The sequence below is a fragment of the Ranitomeya imitator genome, chromosome 3, assembly GCF_032444005.1.
Source record: "Ranitomeya imitator isolate aRanImi1 chromosome 3, aRanImi1.pri, whole genome shotgun sequence".
In the NCBI taxonomy this organism is placed as follows: Eukaryota; Metazoa; Chordata; class Amphibia; order Anura; family Dendrobatidae; genus Ranitomeya; species Ranitomeya imitator.
Window position 1 is genome coordinate 164,947,156 of NC_091284.1, and position 12,136 is coordinate 164,959,291.

A 12,136-nucleotide genomic window follows, 5' to 3' on the forward strand; every position below is an offset into this window, starting at 1 on the left:
CTTTTCTCCTTTGATATAATTGCATAGACAAAGCACAATTATTTTAAGCCTGAATTTATCAGCATTGTTTTCAAAGCAGAACCTTGGCTTAAAATACTGTATATAGTATGTATTTTCTTATAAATCATTGGACTTTCATGCAATATGTAAAAACGAATAATGCAAATGTAGAAGAATCATATGTCTGTAGTTGTAATTAGTAAGTGTAGATTTGTTTAGGTAGATTTTAAGTTTACTCACATGTGTTCACGTATGTATTAGGGAATGTGTATTTGTGTGTTGAATATGTATACTTATTCATTGTTTTCTCGTATTTCATTTGTTGGGGTTTAATTGGATATATTTGGTTTCATGGCTTTCGTTTGTACATTTCAAAGGATAGGGTTTGTTTTTTTAAGACTGGATGTACAATTTATGATTGCTGTTTGTATGCTGTGTTGTTGTTTTTTGGTTCATATTTGTATGTGCATGTTTCAGGTGAAACTTTTCCAAAAAATAATTCAATAGAATATATCCATTTGAAAAAATCCACCTGATTCATCCCAATGATGACAAACTTCGATAAAACTGGCAACAATTGTATGAATACCAAAATAAGATTAGGCTTTAAATCTTGTCTGTTTGTGCTATATATAACATTACATGTTTTAGTTTCTTCTCTGAAGAAAAGGAAATAAAAGGTTAATTCTCAGCAAGGGTACACTTCTACCCTCCCCCCTCATTCCTCTTGCCATCATTTGTTTCCTCCTCCCCTCCCTTTCCCTTTCTTCTTTTTCCTACCCCCAGTTCCCTAGAAATCCTTATAAAATACAAATGTTGAATTTTCTTGGTATTTTTGCTGTTATAATAAAGAATTTATATTAAAAAAATTAGCTCCAATGCTGGAAAGATGTCTTGCTGCTATATTCTTAGAATGTCCTTTATTATTCATTATGCGTTTCAATGCCATACTGGCACCTTTTTCAAATGTAAAAAATCCCACTTGATTAAGATCCACTTGAAACGTGTAGTGGTCAAAAAAAACCTTCTAAGAATATCGCAGTATGATACTTCTATCCAGAAGAGCAGACAATTTTTAAACATGTTTTTACTCTGGTTTGGTCATTTCCATCTGGTGGATTTTCCCCCAGGCACAGGGCAGTGGCAGCTGACTATCTAAACCTTTACAGTGGTTGAGTCTTCACACAGCCACCCAAGGTAAGCAAATTGGTTGTATTGTCCCCTATATTCGGGTTTTACCCTATTGTGCACTTCTCCCTTCACAGTCACTATTTACTCTTTGTGAAACGTTTACACAGTATCAGTGTTATGCAGCCAACATGGTTATTTCAATTACTCATTATTGGAATATTACTATCATTGGCTTTTACATCTCAAACATAATGTCTGTTTTATTTCATGCCTTTTGTAGACCCTGCAATGTTAAACAGAAAATGAACCCTCAGTAGTTAATAAAAGGGTTTTATATATCAATGAGAATACTACATAAATGTTTGGGTCTGCTTTTGTATATTTATAATTTTATAATTAATTTTCAATTTCACCAAATTGTCCTAAATTCCATATATTACATACATACGGAATGCAATAACATGAGCACTATTTTATTATAATCAGCATAATGCATATTTGAAAAAAAGAAGAAGCTACCAAAAGCTGTGCTGAAAGAATTTTTAAGCTGATCCATATAAATAGCAGAAATGATTAGACACACTGTAGTGGACTTCAAGAAACTAAGATTATTTTTTAAAATGTATTTAAAAATATCTCCAAATTTGGCTTAAGTTATTTTTTTTTAAGTAAAACACTAAATCACTGGAAGACGCTGCCTTAAAACCAAAAACACAAATGAGGTCAAATAGCATTAAATAAAAATAATAAATTACATCTAAAATTTTTGTGTGACTGCCAATGTGAACATCGCAGCTGCTGAATATCAGAATACCATAGATTTTAAGCAGCATACTGTACATGCACATAAACATTTTATGGCTGAATGGAACCATAAGTAGCTCATAAGTTAAGTCTATTCTGTTTATCAATTTTGTAAATTAGAAGTGAAGTAAATTCTTGATTTTGGCACCATTGTGTAAAATAGTAACTATACATGACTAAACACTATTTACTGTCATATAGATTTTGTCCATAGGATCTGAATTATTCCATACCACGTATATTGTTTGTATATCTTATTGCTTCTACTTTTTCCACTGGCCTCATCCTGTTCCTTAATTATTATTTAAGTATCTATATTAGGCAGTATTTACAATATATAATATTCACAGAACCATTGACTACAAGGAATAAATGATACACATAAAAACAAAAGTGCCATATAAAGCACTTTCCAATCTTTGTGAAATACAATAAAACAACACAAGAGCTGAAAATCTATCCTTCAATATATGCTACACAATGCATACTGGGACTTGAGAAGAAGACACACTGAATAACCAACACAGGTCAAAGCAGACATAACTTCCTGTTATTATGAATCTGAACCATCTCCAGGTAAAATTCTACATTGTCCTTCCAAGTTTATGTTGGTTGTCATGCAAAGTTCCGTTCATATAATTCTGGATACAAAACTTCAAATTTTTTCTGGGGATGCTTTGTAATGATGAGGATGGTGTTGCTTCATATGGGGCCCTGAAAAACAAAACACAAATTCTGAGCATTTAGACTTGATTTAAACTGAGTTAACCAAAAATAAATTCAAAGGGTATAGAAATGAAGGATCTCTACCGTGATGATTGAAGGATTTTAAGGTAGGATCTCAAGCACATAAAACAAACCACAGAGGTAAAGTAATATAACAATAGTGATACCAATACCAACCAGTCAAAAAATCTTTCATGGAAAACCAGCACTGGACATTAAAGATTTGTAGGTGCCAAGAAGAAATTTGTAAGTGTTGAGAAGAAAATACATTATATATTATGGTTCAAAGGGTGTAGACATGAAAAGATGCCTTTCATACAAAACTGAAGATTTTAATTTCAAATATGATAAGAAAAATAAATGATAGGAATAAAGCTAAATGAATCATTTTAGTAAATTGAAGTCATTAGGATTCTGTAGGTACACAAGTAACAATTCTTCGGAAGCAAATCTGGCTTCAAATTTTTTTCACAAACTCCCAGCGAATCAATAAAAAAGATCTATATATGTATACTATTTCATTTACCGGACTAGTTCTGTAATCTGCTGTGGATTTTCCATCTGAAAAATCAGTTGAATCATATACAGATATTGTACTATGAATGTTATAAAGTGTACCTATGATTCATGTCCACTGTAAACTTCTATCTCTACTCTGAGAAACAAGGATTTTTGTGCATATGTTGCACATTTTGTATAGTTTGACACTAGTCCTCCTCAGCTTTTATCATAGAGTTAAAAAAATCATTGTGGGAGTCAAAAGTTGCAGAGAGGTACTTTTCCTTTGTCCCAACAATCAGTGGGGGTCACAGCACCAAGGTCAAAATGAAATAAGCTTATATTTTAAGAGTAATGAAACTTGAATAAAAAATACATTTTCCCCTCCATGGAAAGTTATGAAATTTTGCAAATTCCTTTATTAGGGGATTTGACTTAATTTCTGTATCGCAGGCATGGATTAAGGAGTGGGACAGTATGTCAGACAGGTGAGGGATATTGTTATTTCTATTTTTGTTTTTTTTTTATAGGAGACCGGGTGTTATGGTATAGGACATGTTTCATGTCCTGCTCTCTCAGGGTTAATATTGCGGGCATCTCTTTGGATCTGGGAGGGGGATTTATGCACACTCCAGACTAGGATTCCCTGTCAGCTATACTTTCACTTAGTCTGTGTGTCTGACCCCTTGAGTGTGTGCTCAGTTTGCATTTGTTTGTTTTGCTCTCTCTGTGTTACTCTGCTTGTTTGTTCTGTTGGCTTTCTGACCTTTGGCTCCCTTCCTGACTATCCCTCTGTCTCACCCCTCGGTTATCTCGTTATCTCCTGGTTTTGATCTCGGCAAGATTAGTTACTATCCAGTGTATTTCGTCTCCTCTGCCCCCCCCCCCCCCCCGCGATCTGTTGCTGCCCTTGACCACCTCTTTCCCTGTCATGTGGTTCAGGTCCTGTTTGCCACCTGTTGAGTTACCCGCCGCTCTGCTCTCAGCTCCCTTGCTGCGATGTGCAGCTCTCCCCACAGAGTCGTGACACCAGGGCTTTAATGGAATGGGTGTAAGGTGGGTATTTTTGTTGATTATTATCTTCTGTTTTTCACTGGGACCAGTGTTATGGACCTGGTGGTTAGGAGCACCCGGAACGACCTGATGGTTAAACTATGACAGGACAAGCTCTGGGAAGTGGGAGCTCTGCTGACCGCAACGCCTAATCCTATCACACACACTAGAAATAGCCGTGGAGCGTACCTAACTCTGCCTAGACGCCTCTTCACAGCCTAAGAGCTAACTAGCCCTAGAGATAGAAAATAAAGCCTACCTTGCCTCAGAGAAATTCCCCAAAGGAAAAGGCAGCCCCCCACATATATTGACTGTGAGTTAAGATGAAAGTCACAAACACAGAAATGAAACAGGTTTCAGCAAAGGAGGCCAGACTTACTAAACAGACTGAGGATAGGAAAGGTATCTTTGCGGTCAGCACAAAAACTACAAAAAGACCACGCAGAGTGTGCAAAAAGACCCCCGCGCCGACTCACGGTGCGGAGGTGCCACTCTGCATCCCAGAGCTTCCAGCTAGCAAGGCAAAATCATGATAACAAGCTGGACAAGAAAACAATGAACAAATAATTAACTAGCAGGGACTTAGCTTCTGCTGGAGTAGACAGGTCACCAGAAAGATCCAAGAACGAACTGAACCAGTACAAGAACATTGACAGCTGGCATGGAGTAACGATCTGAGTGGAGTTAAATAGAGCAGCCAGCCAAAGAATAAACTAAGTCACCTGTGGAAGGAACCTCAGAACCAGCAGCCCCACTCACAGCCACCAGAGGGAGTCCATGAACAGAACTCGCCGAAGCACCATTCATGACCACAGGAGGGAGTTTGATAACAGAATTCACAACAGACCAGGGCTTCAATGGAATGGGCACAAGATGACTATAACTGTGTGTGTTATTTTTGTAAAACAATTTATAAAACAGTGTGTATTTTTATTTCAAATAAAGAACTTCATTCTAGTTTTTTTTTGACAATATGACTATGGAATTATTAATAGAGAGATGTCTTATAGATGCCTCTCCATTATTAACTGCTAGGCTTAATTTCACCTGAAAATACAAAGGTGACAAGAACCCCACAAATATGCACCCCACTTGCCACCGCCATAAGGCAAGTGGGAAGAGCCAGACAAAGCGACTGTGGGCTACTATTTTTAGGCTAGGGCAGGTCAATATCCATGGCCCCTTACCAGCCTAGGTATACCAGCCACCAGCTGTCTGCTCTAGCATTGCTGGTTGTGAAAAAGGAAGGGGACTCCATTCCATTATTTAAAATTATTTATTTAAATAAGTTAAACAAATGGCATGGGGACTTCTCTATTCTTGATAACCAGCAATGCTAAAGCTGAGAGCTGAATATAGCCACCCACAGCTGTCAATTTTGCGTTGTTGGTTATCAAAAAATAGAAAGAACACACTTTTTAAAAATGTATTTATTTATAGCGCAGGCACTTGCTGATCAATACTCCCATCAGCCGCCACCCACTCTCACTGTTATTAAACTTTTTACCATTGGTCACAGTTCCTGGCTCATGCTGTCATATGACAGTGGAGGAACCGCAGCTCTCTCACCGCTGGTAACAATCTTACCACTGATCAGACCCAGTGTTTGCAGCGCTGTCATGCAGATGACAATGTGGCAAATAATGGATTAATTTGAATGGATCCGGGCTCGTGTTCAGGTACTGTTCTGGTACCCAAACCAAACTTTTTTTAAAAATTTTTGGCCGAACCTGCCAGACCCGAACATGCAGGAATTTTTCCAGCACTTCTCCTGAGTGTTCTGCTTATCAGAACAATCTCCTGCAGCAGACATCCCCAGAGGTAGTGAGGCATGGTGTTTTGTTTATTGGAGGCCATAGGTTTAAAAAGGCTACCTTGTACAGACTTGGCACAAGTCACGCTGTCTGGCAAATTACAGAGGAAACTTGACCTTCACCCTTTAAAAACTTTACAGGGATCTGATCTTACAAAGAAGAATGCTGGATTGCTTCCATGGAAGAGCTGCCATCTGGAGAGGCGAACCAGAGGTAGGAATGGTTGCCAACCAAGGTTAAAGCCAAAAAATCATGTCAGAGACAAAATCATTTACACGCAGATGGTCAAAATTCAAGCTGGAGTAAGTACATGGGAAATACTTAACAGAACACAGGATCCCAGTAACAAAGAGCCTAGGTCTAGTTGAACACTTATAAGTGAAGCTAAAGACCGTCTGCTGGGGTTTATCTAGAATGGGAGCCCCACCTTTGGCTTTCAGCAGAGAGCTAATTAGCTACCTGCTCACTGCAACAAAGCACAAGTACATAGCAAAGGGAGAACAAGTTAGCCTTTTAAAAGCAAAACACCTACATGCTGCCAGCGTCCAACAGTAGTGTTAGTGTAGTGTTGAATAGTGAGTGACAAAGTAGAGGTTACAGACCGATGTCCAGACATGGATGGGATACACAGGTGTTTAGTTGACCCTTTCACAGCCATCACTACTCCAAATGAGAATGTTCTGATATCAGTGCTGTTAAAGGTAGTTAAATGAACCAGGGAAAACCAGTGGTTTGAATGCAACTCACATGAATTTTTCAGGAAACAATAGAAATTCCATAATAAAGTTAATTACAATGTTTAAAAAATGTGAACAAAATTATTAAAAAGAAAAATTAAATATTAATTATACTTTAAACAATTGTCATGTTAATAATTATCTTGGTTTCGAAGAGCTAAGCTTGATAAAAAGTTATAGTAACTCACAGGTATTGTCATACCCTGGCTACAGGCTGGCTGATAGTGTAAAAAATCATCGCATTTCTGGACTATTTTTGCGTTTAATATATTTTCTTAAACACTATATTTGTACACTGAGTTACTCATATCTTTAAGCCGTAGAAGGAAATACTCTTTAAAAATTCTTGCGGAGGTGCCACTCTGCATCCCAGAGCTTCCAGCTAGCAAGGCAAAATCATGATAGCAAGCTGGACAAGAAAACAATGAACAAATAATTAACTAGCAGGGACTTAGCTTCTGCTGGAGTAGACAGGTCACCAGAAAGATCCAAGAACGAACTGAACCAGTACTAGAACATTGACAGCTGGCATGGAGTAACGATCTGAGTGGAGTTAAATAGAGCAGCCAGCCAAAGAATAAACTAAGTCACCTGTGGAAGGAACCTCAGAACCAGCAGCCCCACTCACAGCCACCAGAGGGAGTCCATGGACAGAACTCGCCGAAGTACCATTCATGACCACAGGAGGGAGTTTGATAACAGAATTCACAACAGTACCCCCCCTTGAGGAGTGGTCACCGAACCCTCACCAGAGCCCCCAGGCCGATCAGGACGAGCCAAATGAAAGGCACGAACTAGATCGGCAGCATGAACATCAGAGGCAAAAACCCAGGAATTATCTTCCTGACCATAACCCTTCCACTTGACCAGGTACTGGAGTTTCCGTCTCGAAATACGAGAATCTAAAATCTTCTCCACCACATACTCCAACTCCCCCTCGACCAACACCGGGGCAGGAGGATCAACGGGGGGAACCATAGGCGCCACGTATCTCCGCAATAACGACCTATGGAACACATTATGGATGGCAAAAGAAGCTGGAAGGGCCAAACGAAATGACACAGGATTGAGAACTTCAGAAATCTTATACGGACCAATGAAACGAGGCTTAAACTTAGGAGAGGAAACCTTCATAGGAACATAACGAGACGACAACCAAACCAAATCCCCAACACGAAGTTGGGGACCAGCACAGCGCCGGCGGTTAGCGAAACGTTGAGCATTCTCCTGGGACAATGTCAAATTGTCCACCACATGAGTCCAAATCTGCTGCAACCTGTCCACCACAGAATCCACACCAGGACAGTCCGAAGGCTCAACCTGCCCTGAAGAGAAACGAGGATGGAAACCAGATTTACAGAAAAAAGGCGAAACCAAAGTTGCCGAGCTGGCCCGATTATTAAGGGCGAACTCAGCCAAAGGCAAGAAGGACACCCAATCATCCTGATCAGCAGAAACAAAGCATCTCAGATATGTTTCCAAAGTGTGATTAGTTCGTTCGGTTTGGCCATTTGTCTGAGGATGGAAAGCTGAAGAAAAAGACAAATCAATGCCCATCTTAGCACAAAAGGACCGCCAAAACCTCGAAACAAACTGGGAACCTCTGTCCGAGACGATGTTCTCCGGAATGCCATGCAAACGAACCACATGCTGGAAAAATAATGGCACCAAATCAGAGGAGGAAGGCAATTTAGACAAGGGTACCAAATGGACCATCCTTCTTGGCCACAAAAAAGAACCCTGCTCCCGACGGTGATGACGACGGGCGAATATGCCCTTTCTCCAAGGATTCCTTTATATAACTCCGCATAGCGGCGTGCTCTGGCACAGATAAATTGAACAGTCGGCCCTTAGGAAACTTACTACCAGGAATCAAATTAATAGCACAATCACAATCCCTATGAGGAGGTAGGGCACTGGATTTGGGCTCATCAAATACATCCTGGTAATCCGACAAAAGCTCAGGGACTTCAGAAGGAGTGGAAGACGAAATTGACAGCAATGGAACATCACCATGTACCCCTTGACAACCCCAGCTGGACACAGACATTGATTTCCAATCCATTACTGGATTATGGACCTGTAGCCATGGCAACCCCAAAACGACCACATCATGCAGATTATGCAACACCAAAAAGCGAATATCCTCCTGATGTGCAGGAGCCATGCACATGGTCAATTGAGTCCAGTACTGAGGCTTATTCTTGGCCAAAGGCGTAGCATCAATTCCTCTCAATGGAATAGGATACTGCAAGGGCTCCAAGAAAAAACCACAGCGCCTGGCAAACTCCAAGTCCATCAAATTCAGGGCAGCGCCTGAATCCACAAATGCCATAACAGAATAGGACGACAAAGAGCAAATCAGAGTAACGGACAAAAGATATTTAGACTGTACCGTACCAATGGTGGCAGACCTAGCGAACCGCTTATTGCGCTTAGGACAATCGGAGATAGCATGAGTGGAATCACCACAGTAAAAACACAGCCCATTCCGACGTCTGTGTTCTTGCCGTTCAGCTCTGGTCAAAGTCCTATCACATTGCATAGGCTCAGGCCTATGCTCAGAGAATACCGCCAAATGGTGCACAGCTTTGCGCTCACGCAAGCGCCGATCGATCTGAATGGCCAACAACATAGACTCATTCAGACCAGCAGGCGTGGGAAATCCCACCATGACATCCTTAAGGGCTTCAGAAAGACCCTTTCTGAAAATTGCCGCCAGGGCACACTCATTCCACTGAGTAAGCACAGACCACTTTCTAAACTTCTGACAATATATCTCCGCTTCATCCTGACCCTGACACAAAGCCAGCAAGATTTTCTCTGCCTGATCCATTGAATTTGGTTCATCATAAAGCAATCCAAGCGCCAGAAAAAACGCATCTACATCACGCAATGCAGGATCTCCTGGCGCAAGGGAAAATGCCCAGTCTTGAGGGTCACCACGCAACAAAGAAATAATGATCTTTACTTGTTGAACGGGGTCACCAGAGGAGCGGGGTTTCAAAGCAAGAAACAGTTTACAATTATTTTTGAAATTCAGGAACTTAGATCTATCCCCGGAAAACAAATCAGGAATTGGAATTCTAGGCTCTAACATTGGATTCTGAACCACAAAATCTTGAATGTTTTGTACCCTTGCAGTGAGATGATCCACACAAGAGGACAGACCTTGAATGTCCATCTCTACACCTGTGTCCTGAACCACCCAGAGGTTAAGGGGAAAAGAAAGACAAAACACACTGCAGAGAAAAAAAAATGGTCTCAGAACTTCTCTTATCCCTCTATTGAGATGCATTAACACTTTGGGCCAGCTGTACTGTTATGGAGGTTAGGAGCACCCGGAACGACCTGATGGTTAAACTATCACAGGACAAGCTCTGGGAAGTGGGAGCTCTGCTGACCGCACCCCCTAATCCTATCACACACACTAGAAATAGCCGTGGAGCATACCTAACTCTGCCTAGACGCCTCTTCACAGCCTAAGAGCTAAATAGCCCTAGAGATAGAAAATAAAGCCTACCTTGCCTCAGAGAAATTCCCCAAAGGAAAAGGCTGCCCCCCACATATATTGACTGTGAGTTAAGATGAAAGTCACAAACACAGAAATGAAACAGGTTTCAGCAAAGGAGGCCAGACTTACTAAACAGACTGAGGATAGGAAAGGTATCTTTGCGGTCAGCACAAAAACTACAAAAAGACCACGCAGAGTGTGCAAAAAGACCCCCGCACCGACTCACGGTGCGGAGGTGCCACTCTGCATCCCAGAGCTTCCAGCTAGCAAGGCAAAATCATGATAGCAAGCTGGACAAGAAAACAATGAACAAATAATTAACTAGCAGGGACTTAGCTTCTGCTGGAGTAGACAGGTCACCAGAAAGATCCAAGAACGAACTGAACCAGTACAAGAACATTGACAGCTGGCATGGAGTAACGATCTGAGTGGAGTTAAATAGAGCAGCCAGCCAAAGAATAAACTAAGTCACCTGTGGAAGGAACCTCAGAACCAGCAGCCCCACTCACAGCCACCAGAGGGAGTCCATGGACAGAACTCACCGAAGTACCATTCATGACCACAGGAGGGAATTTGATAACAGAATTCACAACAGTACCCCCCCTTGAGGAGTGGTCACCGAACCCTCACCAGAGCCCCCAGGCCGATCAGGACGAGCCAAATGAAAGGCACGAACTAGATCGGCAGCATGAACATCAGAGGCAAAAACCCAGGAATTATCTTCCTGACCATAACCCTTCCACTTGACCAGGTACTGGAGTTTCCGTCTCGAAATACGAGAATCTAAAATCTTCTCCACCACATACTCCAACTCCCCCTCGACCAACACCGGGGCAGGAGGATCAACGGGGGGAACCATAGGCGCCACGTATCTCCGCAATAACGACCTATGGAACACATTATGGATGGCAAAAGAAGCTGGAAGGGCCAAACGAAATGACACAGGATTGAGAACTTCAGAAATCTTATACGGACCAATGAAACGAGGCTTAAACTTAGGAGAGGAAACCTTCATAGGAACATAACGAGACGACAACCAAACCAAATCCCCAACACGAAGTTGGGGACCAGCACAGCGCCGGTGGTTAGCGAAACGTTGAGCATTCTCCTGGGACAATGTCAAATTGTCCACCATATGAGTCCAAATCTGCTGCAACCTGTCCACCACAGAATCCACACCAGGACAGTCCGAAGGCTCAACCTGCCCTGAAGAGAAACGAGGATGGAAACCAGATTTACAGAAAAAAGGCGAAACCAAAGTTGCCGAGCTGGCGCGATTATTAAGGGCGAACTCAGCCAAAGGCAAGAAGGACACCCAATCATCCTGATCAGCAGAAACAAAGCATCTCAGATATGTTTCCAAAGTGTGATTAGTTCGTTCGGTTTGGCCATTTGTCTGAGGATGGAAAGCTGAAGAAAAAGACAAATCAATGCCCATCTTAGCACAAAAGGACCGCCAAAACCTCGAAACAAACTGGGAACCTCTGTCCGAGACGATGTTCTCCGGAATGCCATGCAAACGAACCACATGCTGGAAAAATAATGGCACCAAATCAGAGGAGGAAGGCAATTTAGACAAGGGTACCAAATGGACCATCCTTCTTGGCCACAAAAAAGAACCCTGCTCCCGACGGTGATGACGACGGGCGAATATGCCCTTTCTCCAAGGATTCCTTTATATAACTCCGCATAGCGGCGTGCTCTGGCACAGATAAATTGAACAGACGGCCCTTAGGAAACTTACTACCAGGAATCAAATTAATAGCACAATCACAATCCCTATGAGGAGGTAGGGCACTGGATTTGGGCTCATCAAATACATCCTGGTAATCCGACAAAAACTCAGGGACTTCAGAAGG

At 41.6% G+C, this 12,136-nt stretch overlaps 1 protein-coding gene across 1 annotated transcript in view; it reads right to left on the bottom strand.

Moving 5' to 3' along the window:
• Nucleotides 1-324: 324 nt before the first annotated feature.
• ANOS1 (anosmin 1) overlaps nt 325-12,136 on the bottom strand; it is a 358,629-nt gene continuing 346,817 nt past the window's right edge. The window contains exon 14 of the mRNA XM_069761580.1: nt 325-2,649. Within this exon, the coding sequence (XP_069617681.1) occupies nt 2,591-2,649 (59 nt within the window). The 3' untranslated portion in view covers nt 325-2,590. The remainder of the gene's footprint in view (nt 2,650-12,136) is intronic.